Source organism: Sphaerodactylus townsendi, linkage group LG01, assembly GCF_021028975.2.
Source record: "Sphaerodactylus townsendi isolate TG3544 linkage group LG01, MPM_Stown_v2.3, whole genome shotgun sequence".
Lineage (NCBI taxonomy): Eukaryota > Metazoa > Chordata > Lepidosauria > Squamata > Sphaerodactylidae > Sphaerodactylus > Sphaerodactylus townsendi.
In genome coordinates, this window is record NC_059425.1 from 188,422,890 (window position 1) to 188,443,880 (window position 20,991).

Consider the following 20,991-nt stretch of genomic DNA (forward strand, 5'->3'; position numbering starts at 1 on the left):
CACCCAAGTACTGAGCCTGTTCAGTTTCTGAGATCAGATTATACCATGCTCCCTTCTTCCTGTGAGACTAGGAAATTATGGATTTCTCTCTCCTAGCAGCATTCACACAATAAAATACCATATATACTCGCATATAAGTCGAATTTTTCAGCACATTTTTTGTGCTGAAAAAGCCCCCCTCGACTTATACGCAAGTCAGGTGTATTTTAAAAAATATTTTAGGGTTTTTTACTTTGTCGGCCACCAGGGGGTGCAGTTTGTAGGCTAGTGGCACCAAAATTTCAGGGATTTTTCAAGAGACTCTCCTGTTGATACCATTCAAGTTTGGTAAAGTTTGGTGCAGGGGGTCCAAAGTTATGGACCCCCAAAGGGGTGCCCCATCCCCCATTTTTCCAATGGGAGCTAATAGTAGATGGGGCTACATTTTGAGGGTCCATAACGCTGGACCCCCTGAACCAAACTTCACCAAACCTGGGTTGTATCATCAGGAGGGTCTAACTAAAGATACTCTGAAATGTTGGTACTGCTAACATAAACATTCCTCCCCTGACCAAAAATCCAGTTTGGAAGGATTTTAACTCTTGTGTTTTAGCTTGGTTGCTGGTTGAGCTAAGGTTTTTGTACTTTTAAAGTTACTGTTGAGATCATATTGTTTTTGTTGACCCTCTTTTCCACTTACAGAGCTAGTTCACTGTTTTTCTTTGAAATAAATATTCAAAAACATTTAACCTACTGATGCCTCAATTAATGTAATTTGATTGGTATCTATTTTTATTGTTGACATTTACCAGTAGCTGCTGCATTTCCCACCCTCGACTTATACGCAAGTCAATAAGTTTTCCCAGTTTTTTGTGGTAAAATTAGGTGCCTCGACTTATATGCGGGTCGACTTATACACGAGTATATACAGTACTTTCTGTGCCTTAGGAAGACAAGTGAAAGTAAAGAATCCCAACATCTGTACACAGGAAGTTGTCTGACTAACCTTTAGCGCAACGTTCTTGCCAAACGTGACGTCTCCTGAAACTGTCAGGTGGTCCAGTTCAAGCATATCAGGTATACTCTCAAATCTCCTCAGATAATCTTGGACCTTTTCAAAAAGGAAAGAAGCAGATTGGTTAGTTATACTTCCAAGCAATGATGCGTCATCGTGATCTCCCCATTTCTTTACTGTGTTACCCCAAATCATTCAATACTAGGCTTTCTTTCCCCCCCGAAGGGCTGCTTTTCCAAAGTTCACCTCCTTCAGGGATAGTAGCACAAAAGGACACCAGTATACCCATTAGTCTATGATCAAGTGTATTCATATTTACAAGAAATGTTAAGTTTCATTTTGTAGGGCAAGCATTGAATTCCCACTAATCCTAATTAACTGAAGAAAACCATGTCCAACCAATTTGCACTGTGACACAAAAGGTTTTATGGCTGATGTACAGGAACCTGAACAGACTAGTACAGTGTGTGTCTGGGAGCAGAGATCCTGGTCGGTTATGCAGAAGGTGTCTGGTGAGGGAGGGGGCGAATATCAGTTCTACACATGGTCCCCTTTTCCAGCAGTGTGTGATCCAGGGAACTACTTTGCCTCTTTCATTTAGGGGAGAAATTATTTTTGGAAAGAACTGCAAGATCAATACATCGATATAACTATTTAAAAGGCTTTTACAAAGCCAGAAATCTTGAGAGTGATGGGTGTTAGGAGATCTGTGCCTTTAAGAATAACTTGGTGGACGGAGTTAAGAGAATCAGGAAAAGCAGGCCACGAAAGAGCTGTCTGCAGGAAAACTGAATGGAAGGAATGCCTCCTCACACGTAAACGAACGGTATTTGGAATGTATGGTACTTCTGGTTTATGCCTAATAAAGGTTTTTGGATTGGATTGGATTGGTAAACAAACGGGAGGAGACCTCACTACAAGTCTACTGCGCAGTGGAAAGCCTCAAGGTAAACATTCCATGTATATAATGGGCCCCTATCTCTATGGCAGTGGTGGCGAACCTATGGCACGGGTGCCAGAGGTGGCACTCAGAGCCCTCTCTTGTGGGCACGCGCAAACAGAGTTGTCCCCCTCCCCCCACACACATCTAGGCTGGCCTGAGCCACTGGGCTCGATTATTAGCATTAAACTTAAGACCTAGTTTTGGGGAAGCAGGGTAGATAACCCTGTTAAGCCCCACTGATTTTCATGTGAAGAACTAAAGCATGATCCTTTACCTGGGAGTAAGCTCGGTTGCTGGCAATGGGGCTTGCTTCTGAGTAAACCCTCCTAAGGTCGTGATTAACGCGTTGGAAGAGTTGCATGATTGCTTCAAAGCAAAACCACCAACTACCACCAAGCTTACTCCCAAGTAACGCACACATCGGAGTCAACCGTTTTTTCTAAACTAAAACCTCACTATTCAGGTTAAATTGCCGTGTTGGCACTTTGCGATAAATAAGTGGGTTTTGGGTTGCAATTTGGGCACTCGGTCTCGAAAAGGTTCGCCATCGCTGCTCTATGGAAAGTAGCTCGTGTTTTCCATCCCACCAGCCTCCACTTCAAAGGCATCCGTGGATAGCACTGCTGTTCCTTTTAACCCAAGAGACAAGAAGTGGAAGGTCACTCATGCCCGTTTTGTGAAATGGAAAATGTGAGATGGAACTGCTTTGTGGAACTAAACCAATCAGGCACACGAGAGAAATACATGAAACAGCATTATAGTGAATTAGACCACATGTTCATCAAGGTCAGAATTGTCTATTCAGACTGGTAGTAGCTCTCCAGGATCTGTTCAGGCTCAAAGTCTTTCACATCCCCTTCTTCCTGATCCTTAATCAGAGATGCAAAATCCTTCTTCGCCCTCAGAAGTGGAGACATATGCAAGCAATATGCTTGAATTGGCTATTCCCAATAATGGGCAAGCAACAATAATCCATTATCAACAAAGTAGTCAAGCCACTGCGACGCAGGAGATTACCAGAGACCCCATCTTGGGGATTTAAGGACTTTAACTGGACCACTGTCCTGGAGAGTGCGTTCTTGACTCCTTTCTAAATCAGGACGGCACTAACAGTATATCTGTTTTAGAAAGTACACTGGAATATTTATGTGCATGTTGTATGTATCCATGTTGCTCTGTATATGTGGAGTGTTGACTCCTTTTCTCTGCTACTCACAGTGGCCCAACCAGGTGCCTTTGGGAGCTCACGTGCAGAAGGTGAAAGCAATGGCCTTCTGCAGCTGTTGCTCCCGAGCACCTGGACTGTTAAGGCATTTGCAATCTCAGATCAAAGAGGATCAAGATTGGTAGCCATAGATCGACTTCTCCACAAATCTGTCCAAGCCCCTTTTAAAGCTATCCAGGTTAGTGGCCATCACCACCTCCTGTGGCAGCATATTCCAAACACCAATCACACATTGCGTGAAGAAGTGTTTCCTTATATTAGTCCTAATTCTTCCCCCCAGCATTTTCAATGAATGCCCCCTGGTTCTAGTATTGTGAGAAAGAGAGAGAAATTTCTCTCTGTCGACATTTTCTACCCCATGCATAATTTTATAGACTTCAATCATATCCCCCCCTCAGACGTCTCCTCTCCAAACTAAAGAGTCCCAAACACTGCAGCCTCTCCTCATTAGGAAGGTGCTCCAGTCCCTCAATCATCCTCGTTGCCCTTCTCTGCCCTACATAGCAGTGATGCAGCAGGCATTTTTCTTAGATTTTGCATTATCTCCGCTACACCAATTTTTGCCTTGATTGGAGATGTCAGGAATTGAACCGGGGACCTTCCATATGCCAAACATGTGCTCTATCACTGAGCCACGGATCCTCCCCTGTCATCTATTTATTTATTTAGATTTGACCCCACTCTCCCCGCCAGAGCAGGCTCAGAGTGACTACCAATAATCAATACAATATAATATAATATAAAATCAATCTTCAACCATAGGAAAATACTGAGTAAATAGCTGGTTTTAGAATACTTTAAAAATATGGCACAATGTCCAGTCTGCCCTTAAATATTTGCCATAATGCACTACCCACTAGTGCAGGGGTAGGGAATCTGCGGCTCGAGAGCCGCATGCGGCTCTTCTGCCCTTGCACTGCGGCTCCACGAGCCGAGCCGCCGAGCCCATCCTTGCCCGCCCTGCAGGCAGTAGGGTGGGCGCACCAATTGCCCACGGCTTCCCCTCTCGCCCGCCCCGTTGAAGCAGGGTGGGCACTTTCCCAGCGGCCGGCAAGGCCGAGCCGCAGCTTCATCCTTGCCCACCCTGCAGGCAGCAGGGCGGATGCATCCATGCGCTTCTCAGAATGAGCGGAGTAAAAGGTAAAAAACCCCAATATATACAGTGTTATCTTTATTTTAAATGTCAAAAATTATTTGCGGCTCCAAGTGTTTTCTTTTCCCGTGGAAAACAGGTCCAAATGGCTCTTTGAGTGTTAAAGGTTCCCTATCCCTGCACTAGTGCCTGTAAGAGAAAGTGAAGAACTTCATGGCATTAGGGACCAAGATTTTCAAGGAGATGGTAAATTTGAATGCATACCCACAATGTCGGAATAGAATATAACAGAATCATATCACTGAAGAATATCTTTGAAAACAGCACATTAATGCGTATTTTGTTTTGATGCAGAAGATTCTCCTTGTCCTAATAAGGACTGGGCCACCTGTCAGTGGATGGTGAGCTGATGTATAGCGGCCACGTCCATAGGTGACATATGAGATGATTACATGCTGGACTTATCATCCAATTTATGGACGATTATTAGATGGTTTCCATAAATATTACACTTATGGGCCACAAGGATTTATATGCTAAGGAAAATCACTGTATTGGAAATTATTTGTATGATGATTCTTGAGTTGGTATGCGTATAGGAATGTGATACATGTATATTACGCACATGCTGCACCATATATGATTGTACGCAATGATATAGTCTGCACTGGTATCCAATACAAATCAGCTGGGTGTAACGCATTTTCCATTGTAATATTGATATATGTTGCACCCCTTCTATTCATATCTTCGGAGGAATGTAACAGTAAGATGTGTTCCTATGGTCCGCAGGAGAGCTATATCATACCATGACATGCTTCTGAAGATACCAGCCACAAACATTAGGAGAAAATACTCTCAGACCATGGCCACACAGCCTGGAAAACCCACAACAGCCTGTTGATTCTAGCTGTAAAAGCCCTCAACAATCTGTTGTTAATTATTATTATTATTATTATTATTATTATTATTATTATTATTATTATTTGCTGGCCTCGGGCGGTGAACAACATAATATATAAAATAATAAGCAGGAACAAACCGTACAAAGCCAAACATAGGTCTCCGTCAATAAAACATCTTAAAATACATAAAACAGTGACTAACAATTCAGCAAATTAAACAAGAGGCGCCCAGGCTCAATTTAAAACCCACCCCAAGAAGGGGACTTGCGTCCTCAATATGAGTGAGCTCTGTTGTACCAGTGCCAAAGCAGGAGCAGTGGGGGGCACCATATCAGCTGGACACTCCAAAGGCCGGGTGGAACAACACAGTCTTACAGGCCCTCGCGGACTACCTTCCAAGCACCTGGAGGGCCTGGACCAGTTGCGGGAGGGTGTTCCACCAGGCCGGGGCCAGCGCTGTGAAAGTCCTGGCCCGTGTGGAGGCCAGCTGCATCATTGAGGGGCCGGGGACCACCAGCAAATTGGCCTCTGCTGAACGCAGAGGCCGAGTAGGGACATATGGGGTGATGCGGTCCCGAAGGTACGAGGGTCCCAGACCGCGTAATGCCTTGAAGGTCAGAATCCACACCTTGAAGATGATTCAGAATTCAAACGGGTGTTAAGCTCACCTTAGTGAAAGAGCTTCCCAGTTTAACCAGCGGCACAGTAGGGAACTCGCGTTTCTCGCTCATTGTTAAAGATCCGGCGTTAAGGCTATAGAGGTTAGACATCACGAGGAGAAGATCAGAGGTGGTCTTGACAGGCAGGAAACGGCTACGGGGTACATTTATCCCCAAAGAATTCTCAAAGCTTTTGACTGCGGCACCGACGGCCGTCTCCAGCTGAATGACATTCAAGCCGCCGTCTAAAGTCTGCAAGAGAAAAGCTAAATCAGTATGGCAGTAACTCCTCAACCTCATGAACCGCACTGGTAGCACGGCCTAAGGGGTTGCAGCGTCTGAACCCACAATGCTTAGCAAGTGCAGAAAACTTTTTTTAAATTTAGTGAAGTCTGAAAAACAAATATTATTTGACACCACGCCAAGCAGTCACATTGAGGTGAATCCTGAGTCATATGACATAAAGAGTTATTTGAAATATATGTTAATAAACGATGGTGTCGTTATAGCTGGCTTGTTCGCCATGGCCTCTATAGTACTTTCTGAGAGATTATTAGGTAAATAAAACACAGCTCCTCCCAGGAAAGCAGGATTGTTCCCATCATCCCCTGCCAGCATGATGCTGGCAGGGGATGATGGGAACTGTAGTCCATAACATCTGGAGGGCCGTGACTTTGACACCTATGCTCTACACGGAGGGTTCCCCACAAAGCTAAGTATTTTCATTGTCTCCTGCCAAGCACAACTACCCAGCATTCCATGTTTCATCCAGTTAATCTCTCCACATGAGCCTAGAGTAGGTTCTGCAGCTCAGATAACTGTGGATCACGTTCCCATCAGCATGGCCAGGCCAATTGGCCATGCTGGCAGGGGCTGATGGGAAGTGTAGTCCACGAACATCTGGAGAGCCACAGGTTGCAGACCCCTAGTCTAGGGACACAAGCTTGGAGCTTGCCCTCATCAACAGAGGATATGGAAGATGGGGCCATGATAACTTGATGTGTTGCCTACCTACGTGAGTCTCCATACACAAGCACTGGGTCCACAGCTGCTGAGAACTGGTATCCCACAGGCTGAGGAGGAGAGCATACATAACCATTTCACCATCTAACACCCAAGTAGAGGCACAATCCAAGCAAGAGAACCTGACAACCGGAGGAAACAGGGTCGCTAGATCCAGATTGGGAAACTCCTGCAGATTTGAGGATGGAGCCCGGGGACAATGCCATAGATTCCACCCTCCAAAGCAGTCCTTTTCTCCGGGGAAACTGACCTCTTTAGTTTGGAGATGATCGGTAATTCTGGGGGGTTCCAAGGTCCCCCCTGGAGGCTGGCATCCTTGGAGGAAACCAAAATGGGCAAACTGATACACATTTTCATTCATTGGATCTCTTGAGACCCTAATCCTCCTGTTTCACCCAAACATAACTTGGTGGTGGCAGAAAGCTCCATCAAATCATGGCCAACTATCCAACAGAAGGATTGAGGAGGTTTGCCATCACCTGCCTCTGGCGATCTCCTTTCCAAGGACTAACCAGCGTTGGCTGTCATGCCTAGTCTTAAACTGGGCCTGACCATAATTCTCCTCCTGATGGGACGGGGGTACAGCTGTCTGTCTCTCGCCTCTCTACCCCCCCCCCCCCAAACACACCAAGCTGTCCTGGGAATCCACACTGTCGTTGCTGTTAGACACCTGGGGTAGAGATAAGGAGGCCCAGCCGCATTCCTTTCTACCTGAGAGAGAAGAGACAGCTTTCTCTGGGAAGGGGGTGTGTTGTTTGGAGCAGGATAGTTAGTCATTGCTTCCTGTATTTGTGGAGGGATTTTGGCAGAGTTTCTTCCAGTTCTGCCAATAAACATCTGATGGCCCATTTTACCTGAACTGTGGTTTCTGAATAAAGAATTTTACTAAAACAGAAGTGTTTCCCCTGAACAGACTGGGGTGGGGGGCTGACTCCAACCCCGCTTAGATTCCAAGATCGGACAAGGCTAGTCTGGTCTTGGCCTTCCAGGACAAGGCTTTGATGGATACAATCTTAAATACATTTTTGGGGGGAAAGGTATTTCAGAATGTATTTTCAAATGTTTGTCCAACATCCTTCCATGTCTTTCAGATTCTGGTGAATTGTTGATTCAGGCCGTCCTTACCTTCGGATTAACAATAATCTCCATATCAATCGCATTTTGCTCCTGCAGCCGCTTAATCGCAGTTAGTGAAATCCACAAGTTGTTTGTGTTGAATATTTTGAATTTAGAAACGGACTTGAATTCATCGACGTGTGGTTTTGGCACTTGAGCTATTTCCACCAGCCTCAGTTTGTTCTCATATTGTGTGAGCGTACCACCCTGGGGAAGTGGAGAAATACAATTCTGTTTACTGCACACAAGCAAACAGCTTATCATGAAGACAGTTCCACAGGGCCGGTAAGACAGCTATTCCACCAGTCCTAAGACAGAGGGTAGCAATGGTATTTCCAATACAGCTGGCCCAGTGGTGGGATCCAAAAATTTTAGTAACAGGTTCCCATGGATTCAAACTGTATGCATTTAATGGGCTAGGCGGGTATGACGGGGCGGCCGGGCATTCTAATGGGCATTCCTGGGCGGGCTGTGGCAGGTCCCAAGCAGGAAATCTAATGCACGCAGGCGCAGGCTGCCACGCACGCCGGTGCACCTCCTGCTAGACTGCTTCAAGTTCTGCGCGCTACTGCTGAGAGGAGGGGCGTAACTAAGGCAAAAATCACATAGCAAAATCACCCATTAGTAACCCCCTCTCGGCACACACAAATAATTAGTAACCTACTCTCGGGAACCTGTGAGAACCTGCTGGATCCCACCTGTGAGTTGGCCCCCCTGTTCCTTGTCAATTGTTTTATCTTACTGCTTTGCTCCTTATAGCTTTAACAGAGCCAGCATGGCGTGATGGTTAAGAACAGGTGGACTCTAATCTGGACAACCAGGTTTGATTCCCCACTCCTCCACATTAGTGGACTCTTATCTGGAGAACTAGGCTTGTTTCCCCACTCCTACACATGGAGCCAGGTGGGTGACCTTGGGCTAGTCACAGTTCTTTCTGAACTCTCTCTGCCCCACCAACCTCACAAAGTGTCTATTGTGGGGAGAGGAAGGGAAAGGATTTTCTAAGCCACCTGGAGTCTCCTTACAGGAGAGAAAGGCAGGACATTCAAACTCTTCCTCTTCTTCTTTCTCCTTCCTTGCCCTTAGTTACTCTGATTTTACTATCATGAGTTTGCATGTCAGGAATTTGAAACAGTCTGTATTTTAACATTATCTAGTACTGTAATCCGCCCCGAGCTTGTAAGGGGAAGGGCAGCCTATAAATCCATAAATAAATACATAAGGACCAGTCAGTAACTGAATATTTGATGTCTGGGAGAAGGGATGTTGATGAAAGGGTGTTTAAACCACTGTGTCTTCTGAGGTTTAAAGATCTCTTTCAAAACTGCAATTACCATCAGAGGTGGGAAAAGATGGATCCCAAATGTGTTCATCATTTCACATGCTTTAAAACAAGCACCTGGAACCGTGAATTGGCTTCTCAAATCCTCAATGTAATTGAAACTACTTATAAATTACCTATATACCATCTGTTTCAAGAGAACCTTGTCAGAATGAAATTTAGCTGGACAGAGGCCATGGTCTAATATGTCATGGCAGAATTCCCTTGGAACGCTTTCACTGATTCCGTACTGCTTATTTATTTACTTCTGAACGTAAATAATTTGCTTTGTTTAAAAATAAAAAGAACATTTCAGTGGGTTTGACTCCACCCCACTACACATGACTCAAGATTGGGATGCTATGGTGTAATACAGCTTTATTCTACAAATGTGAAATAACAAATGTATTATTTTGATCACACTTTAATTGTACATTACCTTAGATAAGGTCTGCTAGGGAAAAAAACAAACTCTAAAAACAAAAACAGAAATGGAGATCTCAGCTTTACAAAGAAACTGTGATTTTAATTACAAACTCTGATTCTAATTTAAAAAAAATTAGGAAAACATTTTTAGATGGATTGGAACTGACCCTTCCCAACAGTGGTGGTGAACCTTTGGCACTCCAGATGTTATGGACTACAATTCCCATCAGCCCCTACAATTGGCTGCTGAAAATGGCGGGAAATTGTAGTCCATAACATCTGAAATGCCACAAAGGTTCACCACCACGGACTCCAGTGAAGTATTTCATGTGCTCAACAGTTGGCTATGGCTCCAGACCAGGAATTCTGCAGCCAGCCTAGGAATATGGGATTCCCATCAGCCTCTGTCAGCATGGCCAATTGGCCATGCTGGTAGGGGCTGATGGGAATTGTAGTTCCTGAACAGCTGGAGAGCCGCAGGTTCCCTACTCCTGGCCCAGACAGACCTAGGGCTCTGAAGAGCTGTGTATAGCTGATTTCACAGCTACAGGAGCAGCTGTGGCGTAGGAGGTTGGCGAGCACGGCATCTAATCTTGGAGGAACCGGTTTGATTCTCCCTCTGTGCCCTGTCACTTCCGAGCTGTGGAGGCTTATCTGGGGAATTCAGATTAGCCTGTGCACTCCCACACACGCCAGCTGGGTGACCTTGGGCTAGTCACAGCTTCTCAGAGCTCTCTCAGCCCCACCTACCTCACAGGGTGTTTGTTGTGAGGGGGGAAGGGCAAGGAGTTTGCCAGCCCCTTTGAGTCTCCTCACAGGAGAGAAAGGGGGGACATAAATCCAAACTCTTCTTCTTCTTCTACTTTGATATCGCAACTGGACCACGCAAGCACGTCTGGAGTAGGGGTCCCCAACCTTTTCTAGCCTGCAGGCACCTGGGGAATTCTGACACAGTGCGATCCAGCAGCTACAAAATGGCTGCCACAGCTGATCTTCAATCACACTTTGAAGATCCTTGTGCTGTAGTGGCAGCTGCTGGCAAAGCAAAACATTTACACAGCCAATCTTCAGTGACCAATTAGAAATCCTGCTGAGCAAAAGCCCCACCTGGCCCCACCCACCTGACAGGTGCCCGGAAAGGGCGGCCCACGGTGCCCGTGGACAAAACGCGGGGGAGCCAGACTAGAGAATATAATGGGAATCTCACATTAAAAAAATACTCTGCAGATTCTAACCGGAGGGGTGGACATGTTTGCTCAGGTAAACGTTTGTTCTTACCTTAACATCTGCCCTGGTTTTGTTTGTGACCTCCATAACAAATTCACACCGTTTCCCGTTTGGGGGATTCATGAGGTGATTCAGAATGTAGAGATCCACGGTGGCGCCGAGGTTATCGATGTTAGACACAAAAATATATTCCTTTCCTTCATTGATAAACCTATCCAGCAATCCGGAATTATGGAAACTTGCATAGATGTCCCCATGACCCGGAGGGTACCACGCTTCCGTGTTCTCTCCTGAATAAGACACGTCTTTCGCTATCGGTAGCAGAGACTCTTTATTAATTCGTGGATACCTACAAAACAAATATTTTAAAGGGAGCAGATAGTAAAGGATAACATTTGACATACAGGGAAACGTTGATGTACATTTTATTGGAAATATTTTAAGACATGTGAGGATTTTAAATACAGTCCACGCCTTGGATGCCTGAGAAGGCAGAAAAATATTCTAAAAATAAGGTTGCCAACTCCAGGAAATTCCTGGAGATTTGCGGGTGGAGTTTTGGGAGGGCAAGTTTGGGGAGGGACCAAAGCTAGATATTGTGCCAGGGACCATTTTGTCTACAAGAAGTGATCTCCGAAGTCCGGAGATCAATTGTAATTCTGAAAGATCTCACAGGCCAGTGGTGGCAAACCTTTGGCACTCCAGAAGTTATGGACTACAATTGGCCATGCTGGCAGGGGCTGATGGGAATTGTAGTCCATAACTTCTGGAGTACCAAAGGTTCGCCACCACGGTCATAGGCCCACCTGGATGTTGGCAATCCTAAAAATAAATAGCCTATCTTCGGCTCTTCTGGTAGGGAGATATTCTGGCACGCCCTATTCTGAACGTTTGTCCTTGCCAAACAACTGTGGTTCTAACACAGTGATGGTGAACCTTTTCGAGACCGAGTGCCCAAATTGCAACCCAAAACCCACATATTTATCGCAAAGTGCCAACATGGCAATTTAACCTGAATACTGAGGTTTTAGTTTAGAAAAAACGGTTGGCTCCGAGGCGTGCGTTACTCAGGAGTAAGCTTGGTGGTAGTCGGTAGCCTTGCTTTGAAGCAACCATGCAACTCTTCCAACTGGAGAATCACGACCCTAGGAGGGTTTACTCAGAAGCAAGCCCCATTGCCAGCAACCGAGATTACTCCCCAGGTAAAGGATCACTCTTTAGTTCTTCGGTGATGAAAATCATTGGGGTTTAATGTTTTTCTAACAGGGTTACCGGCAATGCTACTCCCAAACTAGGGTCTTAAGTTTAATGCTAATAATCGAGTCTGAAGGGCCCAGGCCACACTAGATGTGTGTGTGTGGGGGCAACTCTGCGCGTGCCCACAGAAAGGGCTCTGAGTGCCACCTCTGGCACCTGTGCCATAGGTTCGCCACCACTGTTCTAACATTTAGAAACATGCTATTGTATTGCTTATTTTATAAGGACATACATTTCCTTATACATCACCCAAATTCTATCCAATTTCCCAGGTAGATCTGACAAGTTTTATATGTTCCTTCTAAGGATGCCGCCAAATTTTGCATTTCAGCTTGTCTAATACAAAAGCACCTGGTTAAATCTTTCTATAAATTATCCACGTAACATGGAGTTTAGTTTATAGCAAGGCTATTTTTAATGTGTGTGTGTGTCATTGTTTTATGTGTTGCTGACGGTTGATTATCTTATTGTTGATCTATGATCGTAATAAAACTAAGTTCAGTGAAATAAATCAATAACCTGGCACCTAAAGCTGAACAGGCTAAGAGGCAAGCAAATGACTGCAGGGTGGAATTCCATGTTCCTTACAGAAAAGCTTGTTTCAGGAGGGGAATTATGTTGGTTTGCAGCAGAAGAGCTGGATGCTTTAGAGATCAGCAAATTTTTCATGCATCAGCTTTCAAGCGTCAAAACTCCTTTCGTATAGAAAAGGCTGTACCTGTAATAACAATCCACCTCATCCTCTGAAGGTATACAGAGAAGACTTAGTGGGAGATCTTAACCAATCTGCAGGTTTTTATAAGGCAAGAAGAGAGGAACCAAATAGCTTTCTGGAAATCGTCCAATGACAAAGGACAATTTGGAAGCAACAGGATGAGTCTTTTAATTGTAATTTACCCAATCAATAGCCGTTATTGGCATAAAAAAGTTAAAATAAAACAATTAAACAAATGCCCTCAATACATTATGGTTTTAAAATATATGAGTACATATATACAAAGACCCAGAACTACATAAGGCATTGGTAGTATCTGGCAAGAACAAAAGGAAAGGAACTACTGATTGTGAATGATTTCAATGAGAAATTTTGCACTCTTCACATAAGCCAGGGGTGGGCAATTATTTTTTGTAGTCATCCCCGCAGGGTCGTCGCTAAGGAAGAGGCGGAGACGAGTATTTCATCTAGTGGAGAGCCAGCAACGGAGCGCTGGTTTCAGAAATTCCGCATCACTCCGCATGCTGGTTCCTAGCACCTTTATTATGATTCTAGCGGGGCGTAGAAGGGCTGAACGGGGAATTCCGGAGAGCCGAGAGCGGACTGAGAGATCATCATGATGTACATCTCATCTGGCTGCTACTGCATGGAGAGGAGCATCGTATGCCTGGGCCTAATCTCACCTAACGCCAGTAAGGCCATTGTCCCTTTGTCCGGGACACCCGGTGGTTGTAGGAGCCAGGAAGTTCATGACCTCACGACTCCATCGATGAGGGTGGGGAGCCGGTGCGACCAGAGCACGTAGATGGAAAAATGCCTACTTACTGGGCAAGCGGCGTGCATCCCTACAATTTTTTCCATGGGGCTGCATAAGAACAGAAAATATTGTGGAGGCCGGCCAGCAGCAGGGCATAGGCCAGTCCTTGCAGAAACGGCAGCCAAGGCAAATCAGCTTCTGGCTGGGCTTTTCAAAGGTGCCTCGGGCCTCCCAGCGCACGCAGGGGCCAGTCAGGTCATCCGGGCGGGCCGGATGTGGCCCGCCAAGCAATGCATAATGCCCAGGTCTGACATAGGCCAAGAGCCAGGTGACTGATCAGCATATGTAATTGGAATAATTCGGGTTGCTCAGAAAGGAATACTGGAGTCAGGCTTACATACTTTTGTCTGATTCCCACAGACCTTGGGCAGTAAAATAATTGATGTTAGTGTTCCAACTTGCCCGTTTCTCTATTTGATTTTACCGTGTTTTTCAACTGGCCAGATAGCAGGGCAGATTGGCAGAACATTAAATCTCGCCAAGTTAAGAGCCCTTCTAAAGTAGGGGTAAGTTAGTGAGCCATACAGATAGTGAGCCATTCGTCCTTGTTCATATGGGATTGAAAAGGACAGAGGTGACCAGGTTCTCATGGCATTTGACATTAAAAGTAGAAAAGTCACTGTCTATTACATTCACTATTAAGTCAACCTCTTAATAATTTAAAAAAATTCTGAAGGGAATTGAATGAGTTTAATATCAATCCTATAGGTTCAATTTTCTTTTCAATCAGGGAAAACCAGGGACTGGTTTATGATCAGAGGCAATTAGCTGAATAAGATGAACATATCAGATTGCTTAATAATGAATTACAACTACTAAGTAATAATGAATACAAACTAAACCTAACAGTTTGTTAGTAGTAGGGAGTGAGCCCACTCCAGTGGATTTATTTCTGCCAGCATGGCCAATTGGCCATGTTGGCAGGCTGATGGGAATTGTAGTCCATAACATCTTGAGTGCCAAAGGTTTCACCGAAGGCCCTGGCTGCTGGCGAGGTTTAAAGTATTTTGCTCCATCCCAGACATAGAGCAACGAACGGAACACAGCTTGAAGACCTATGATTTTATTAAAAATTGGATTGAAACGAATTCAAAAGTAAAACACAGCTGCTTGAATCCAAATTGGGACTCCTTGGTAAAGGAGTTGTGGATCAATTTTTTGCATTAAAAACTTTTAGCGTAGTGGGTAGAAAACAGCGGCCATTATTATTTAAAAAACCGAAGAACCGCAGAAATATTATTGGAGGTCGTTAAAAGTGCTGCCTTCCGATGAGGAATCCATGAGAGATTATAAGAAAATAAAAGTCCAAAATATTTAAAACACCTGACTTGCTCAACAGTATTGCTGGGTTTTATCGCCACCATGTCTCTTAGGACGCTTCCTAGCAAAATCTCTTTACCTTCTGATTGATAGTCAGTTTGTTGTGTTTACAATAGTCCACACAGCACTTCATTAACCACCTAAGGCCAACTCTTAGAGTGAGATGATAATACCATATCATCTGCATACAGAAGAATTGGAACATGGGCTGAAGCCAGTTTGGGAGGATGATGATGAACCTCAGATAGAGCCAGAGGAAGGAAGGTCCCTCAAGAAGATGTTAAACTGGGTGGGGATAAAATGCAACCCTGCCTAACTCCAACAGATGCAGAAATACTACTGGACCTAAGTCCTTCTGGGGAGCATGGGTATGACAGCTGGTCTTAAATGCAATTGCTTTATCCTAAAACAGTGTCTAGCATCAATACAAGTGGGCAAGCTGTCGAGTCCACAACAATTCTCAGGGATGGTATCAAAAAGCTGCCTTAGTCCACAATGAAGGTGTCAGCAGTTTGTTATTAGAATTCATTTGAGTATTTGAAATAAAGTGGATAACACTAAAACATGATCTAGGGTCGATCTCCCTTTACTGAACCCAATTTGTTCTGCCCCCACAAATTATAATTTACCGCTTTTCTCCCTTCCTTCAACAGAATGAGTCGCACACATCTATACCACCATTTTGTGACGCTTTCTTCCTTCCTTCCTCCCCCATTTCCTTAAGTCACTCCTTTCCCATCTGAGGTAGCCATTTTGTGGTATACCTCTTGTGCTGAATGTAGTTAATAATTCATCCATACGACTTCTAAAAAGCACAAGATCACATTCAGAGTTTACAACCCTTCTGCTCTATCTCACAAGTGTGATGGACATCTCATCTCATGTGCACTCTACTTAATTTCAATAATTGATTAAGGTCATATAGACCAATAGAATAAGGCAGCAGTTGTAAGCTGTGACAAATGGCAATTATTTGGATGAGAAACCATCAATACCTGCTCTGATTGAAAGTATAGATTTTCACACGACTGTGGCTGTACTTCTGCAAGATTTTCTTTGTGTCTTCATCAGTGTTGAATGAATTCATTAGGACCAGAGGAACATCTGTATTGTAGCCTTTATTCAGATGCTGCGGAGAAAAGGTATTTTTTAAACACATATATTAATTTACTGACTTTATGGAAACATTTATTAGCCACCTTTCTCCCTTACTCTGCTCAAAGCAGTTTACAATATAAATTGTAATATAAATAAAGTACAGTGAAACTGATAAAATACATAATATTCATAAAACCAAAACTCCTTTCTCTTCCAGCTGTGGGAGCAGCTGTGGCGTAGAAGGTTAAGAGCTCATGTATCTAATCTGGAGGAACCGGGTTTGATTCCCAGCTCTGCCGCCTGAGCTGTGGAGGCTTATCTGGGGAATTCAGATTAGCCTGTACACTCCCATCACAGGCCAGCTGGGTGAATTCTCGGCTAGTCACAGCTCTGTTTCTCTTGAAGTCCCACTCCACCCCAGCACAGGGTGTTTGCTGTGAGGGGCAAGGAGATTTGTCAGCCCCTTGAGTCTCCTGCAGTGGAGGAGTAGTATGTATATAAATCCAAACTCTTCTTCTTCTTCTTCTTCCTCTCCCCCAAACAGACACCTTGTGAGGTACATGGGGATGAGTGAGTTTAGAGAGAGAACTGTGACTAGCCCTAGATCACCTAGCAGGCTTCATGTATAGGAGGAGAATCAAACCCAGCTCTCCAGATTAGAGCCCACCTGCTCTTAAACACTACACCAAGGCTCTCAAAGTATTGAATCAGGGACATAGGTATAGATTTTTTTATGGTTCGGGGGTGGGGCCATGCCCTACTCCACCCTGGGGCATGCCCATGCACCTCCTGGCCCTCTCGGCCTCACAGTGCTTATAAAGTAGCTCTCCCGGAGGTCAGGGATGGCAGACTCCTTCCTTCCCAACCTCCCTGCCCCCCCCACCAACTACTGGGCTCCCAGGCTGATAGCCCTTCCTCTGCCCTCCCCACTGGGCAGAGGCGTAACTAGGGAAAATGGAGCCCAATGGACAGCCACTGTGATGCTGGAATCCACCCCAAACAGCATCACTTTCAATGCTGTTTAAACTAGAGAGCCCAAATTCTCCTTTTAAATCCACTCCAAGGAGGATTCAGTCCTGGTTGTGTCAATATATTGAAAGTAATGCTGTTTTGGTGTGGATTCTCCCCCACCCTGAAACATCATCACTTTCAATGTTTAAACTGGGGGCCTCAGATTCTCCCTTTAAATCCATGCCAAATGGGGGGGATTTAAAAGGAGAATCTGGGGAAATTTGGGGCGTGCCTGCTGTCAGGGGCGCAATTGTTAAGCTAGCAGCACCAAACTTTCAGATTATCTTTAGGAGACTCTCCTAATGATACCACCCAGGTTTGGTGAAGTTTGGTTCAGGGGGTCCAAAGTTATGGATCCTCAAAGGTGTACCCCCCATCTTCTATTAGCTCCCACTGGAAACAATGGGGCATGGGGGCACCTCCTTTGAAAGTCCATAACTTTGACCCCCTGGACCAAACTTCAAAACCCAAGTGATACTTCAGTAAGAGAGCTCTTCTTGATACTCACCTAGGTTTGGTGAAGTTTGCCTGGGGTTGTGTTATGGACCCTAAAGGTGTAGCTTCCCATTCTATTAGTTCCACTGAAACAATGGGGCATGGGGGCACCTCCTTTGAAAGTCCATAACTTTGACCCCCTGGACCAAACTTCACAAAGCCTGGGTGATATCAGTAAGAGAGCCTCTTGATGATATTTCCTCCCAGGCTTCCAGAAGTTTGTCTGGGGTCCAAAGTTATGGGACTTCATAGGTGTAGCCCCCATCTCTATTAGCTCCCATTGGAAACAATGGGGATGGGGCACCCCCTTGGGGAGTCCATAACTTGGACCCCTGAATCAAACTGCACCAAACCTAGTAGAACTACTCAGGAGAGTCTCCCAAAAAATCCCCAGACTACGGGCCAAGTTAGCTTCTACAACCTGCCTCTGCAAGCCAAAACCAAAACAACACAAAAAAATACAAAACTCCCACAACGGGGCAGAGCTTCGGACATGCAATTGGGGGGGGGGGGGGTTGAACCAGAGAAACTCCCCCCCTCACTCATGTCCTGGCTGAATACTCCAGTGGCAGAAGCTGGGCTTACAGGAGATCACAACCAGAGTGAGCCGCTGGTGGGAAACCAATCCTGAGATCAAAGCAGAAGACTGTGGAATGAGGACTTTGGTGAGGGGAGGAGTCTCAACAGGGTATAATGCCACAGACTCTACCTTCCAAAATAGCCATTTTCTCCTGGGGAACTCATCTCTCTCATCTGGAGATCAGCTGAAATTCTGAGAGATCTCCAGGCCTCACCTAGAGGTTGGCAACCGGAACACAAGCTCACCTCCCTTGCCCATTGTCAGGAGCAACAGACACCTTAGGCCGGGAGTGTCCAATTCTGGTGCTTCAGGTGTTCATGGACTGGGTGCCAGGAGGAAGCTCACACATCTAGACATGATTTAATACTATAGATTGGTAGGGAGCACTTTAGAATGAGGTTAGGACAATTGTCAGTCTTTACCAGCATGGCCACTGGGCCATGCTGGCAGGGCTGATGGAATTGGTAGTCCATAACATCTGAGTGCAAAGGTTCTCCAATTACTGGCTATATAGATGGTACTCAGACAATGGTTACCAAACCTCTTTTAACAACCTTTTACTTCATCTAGTAGCTTTACTCTGACTCTATTTTAGTCCCTTTTTTCTCCTTCTTTCTTCTGACCGGATTGTTAATACAAGGAATTTTGATGCGTAGAATTAATAATGAAATTCCCCCCTTTGAAGAAACCTAATTAGATTCTGACAGTTAGAAGAACCTTTTTTGAAAATTATGTGACTGTTACGAAAGATAGTAATAAGGTGGACAATATTGTAATCTTTTTTTCCTCTTTTTTCTTTTTCTTTCCTTGTTTATTATGGAAGACTAAAACCGGTCATGTGTATCACTTTCCACGTTACTCTTGTATTATATGAAAATAAAATTTATTGAATTAAAAAAAATGTTCATGGACTACAATTCCCATCAGCCCTGGACACCTCTGCCTTAGGCTAACTTGATGGACCTATGGTATGAAATGATGCTTGCGAACACATGTACTACGAACTACGAACACTGGACTACGAACTGGGAGGCCCAGGAAACATGTCTCATTACGTGAGTCAGTCTGAAATAGTTCTTTGGAAGAAAATTAAAAGATGCTCTGGCCTATTCATGCAAGCAGCGGAAATGACTGTGAAATGTTTTGCAAGAGACCAAAAATGTGCCATAATGGGTTTTAAACTACATTTCAGGATGTTGAAATCTCTATTCCAGCAAAGTACTTTTTCACAATATCAATACATTAGGACAAGTCATTTCAACATCACTGAAACGGAGAAAGACATGATATAAAATTAATTATTTTATTTATCTAGAAAATATACTGACTCTTCAGAGAGTCCTACTCCAGGTATCTTTTAATGTTAAAAACAGTATAATGCAATAAAAAAAAAATAACAATATTAAAACATACCAGCAGGCCATAAAAAGAGCCTATGTATACATTAAGCAGCCTAACAAATTCTACCAAACAAGTTTAAAATATAAATTGAGTAGAACTATCCTGTTTTATAGTCTGTCACAGAAAAAGATGTCAGGAGAACTCAACATGCCGGACCTTCTTTGTCATAGAATGTTCCGCATGGGTCTTGGTGCCTACCTAGCCCTACTCCCCCTATCCGTTTGAAAGTCTGAAAGTAAAAATACATGAGCTAAAAATGCTCTGAAACAAGTACCAATAATGTTCAATAATGCACAAAATAATGGTTTTGATAAAGGCAGAGCGCAAAAATGAATGATAATTCTTCATATTTGTTCAGACTATATTCTAATGCGGAAACATATCATTTCCTCTACCGCTGTACCTCAACTGACCGTACTAACATCTTTTTCTGAGACAGAACAGTCTTCATCCCTTTTTCCATCAGCATCCGAAATGTTCCAATTTTTGCAAATCAGTGGCAGATATACTGATGTTTGTTTGTGTATTTACTTCATTTATACCTCGCTTTTCTCCACAATGGGCACCCAAAGTGAGAGAGAGAGAGAGAGAGAGAGAGAGAGAGAGAGAGAAAGAGAGAAAGAGAGAAAGAAAGAAAGAAAGAAAGAAAGAAAGAAAGAAAGAAAGAAAGAAAGAAAGAAAGAAAGAAAGAAAGAAAGAAAGAAAGGAGGGAGGGAGGGAGGAAGGAAAGAAAGAAAGAAAGAAAGAAAGAAAGAAAGAAAGAAAGAAAGAAAGAAAGAAAGAAAGAAAGAAAGAAAGAAAGAAAGAAAGAAGAAGAAGAAGAGTTTGGATTTATATCCCCCCTTTCTCTCCTATAGGAGACTCAAAGGGGTTTACAATCTCCTTGCCCTTCCCCCCTCACAACAAACACCCTGTGAGGTGGGTGGGGCTGAGAGAGCTCCGAGAAGCTGTGATTCAGCCCAAGGTCACCCAGCCATGCAGGAGCAGGCTAATCTGAATTCTCAGAGAAGCTCTCTGATAGCTCAGGCGGCAGAGCTCAGAATCAAACCCGTTCCTCCAGATTAGATAATAAGTCTTCCAACCGCTTCTACGCCTACTGCTGCTCCTGAAAGAAAGAAAGAAAGAAAAGAAAGAAAGAAAGAAAGAAAAGAAAGAAAGAAAGAAAGAAAGAAAGAAAGAAAGAAAAGAAAGAAAAGAAAGAAAGAAAGAAAGAAAGAAAGAAAGAAAGAAAGAAAGAAAGAAAAGAAAGAAAGAAAGAAAGAAAGAAAGAAAGAAAGAAAGAAAGAAGCATGCCTAAGATCTCTCTCCAAATTCAGGGCTGGCCCCTAAATGTGAATTTAGGAAGGGGCTGTGTTCCTATAAAAG

At 44.2% G+C, this 20,991-nt stretch overlaps 1 protein-coding gene and 1 long non-coding RNA gene across 2 annotated transcripts in view; one reads left to right on the forward strand and one right to left on the reverse strand.

Moving 5' to 3' along the window:
• The window catches only part of UGP2 (UDP-glucose pyrophosphorylase 2), a 41,553-nt gene that overhangs the window by 2,114 nt on the left and 18,448 nt on the right, over positions 1-20,991 (reverse strand). Inside the window, 5 exon segments of the mRNA XM_048501708.1 lie at positions 986-1,090; positions 5,829-6,071; positions 7,968-8,165; positions 10,984-11,281; positions 16,037-16,170. Coding sequence (XP_048357665.1) covers positions 986-1,090; positions 5,829-6,071; positions 7,968-8,165; positions 10,984-11,281; positions 16,037-16,170 — 978 coding nt within the window.
• Positions 956-19,120, forward strand: LOC125435519. Its single transcript, XR_007244889.1, has 3 exons — positions 956-974; positions 2,503-2,508; positions 18,979-19,120. It is a non-coding gene; the product is annotated as an uncharacterized LOC125435519 (long non-coding RNA).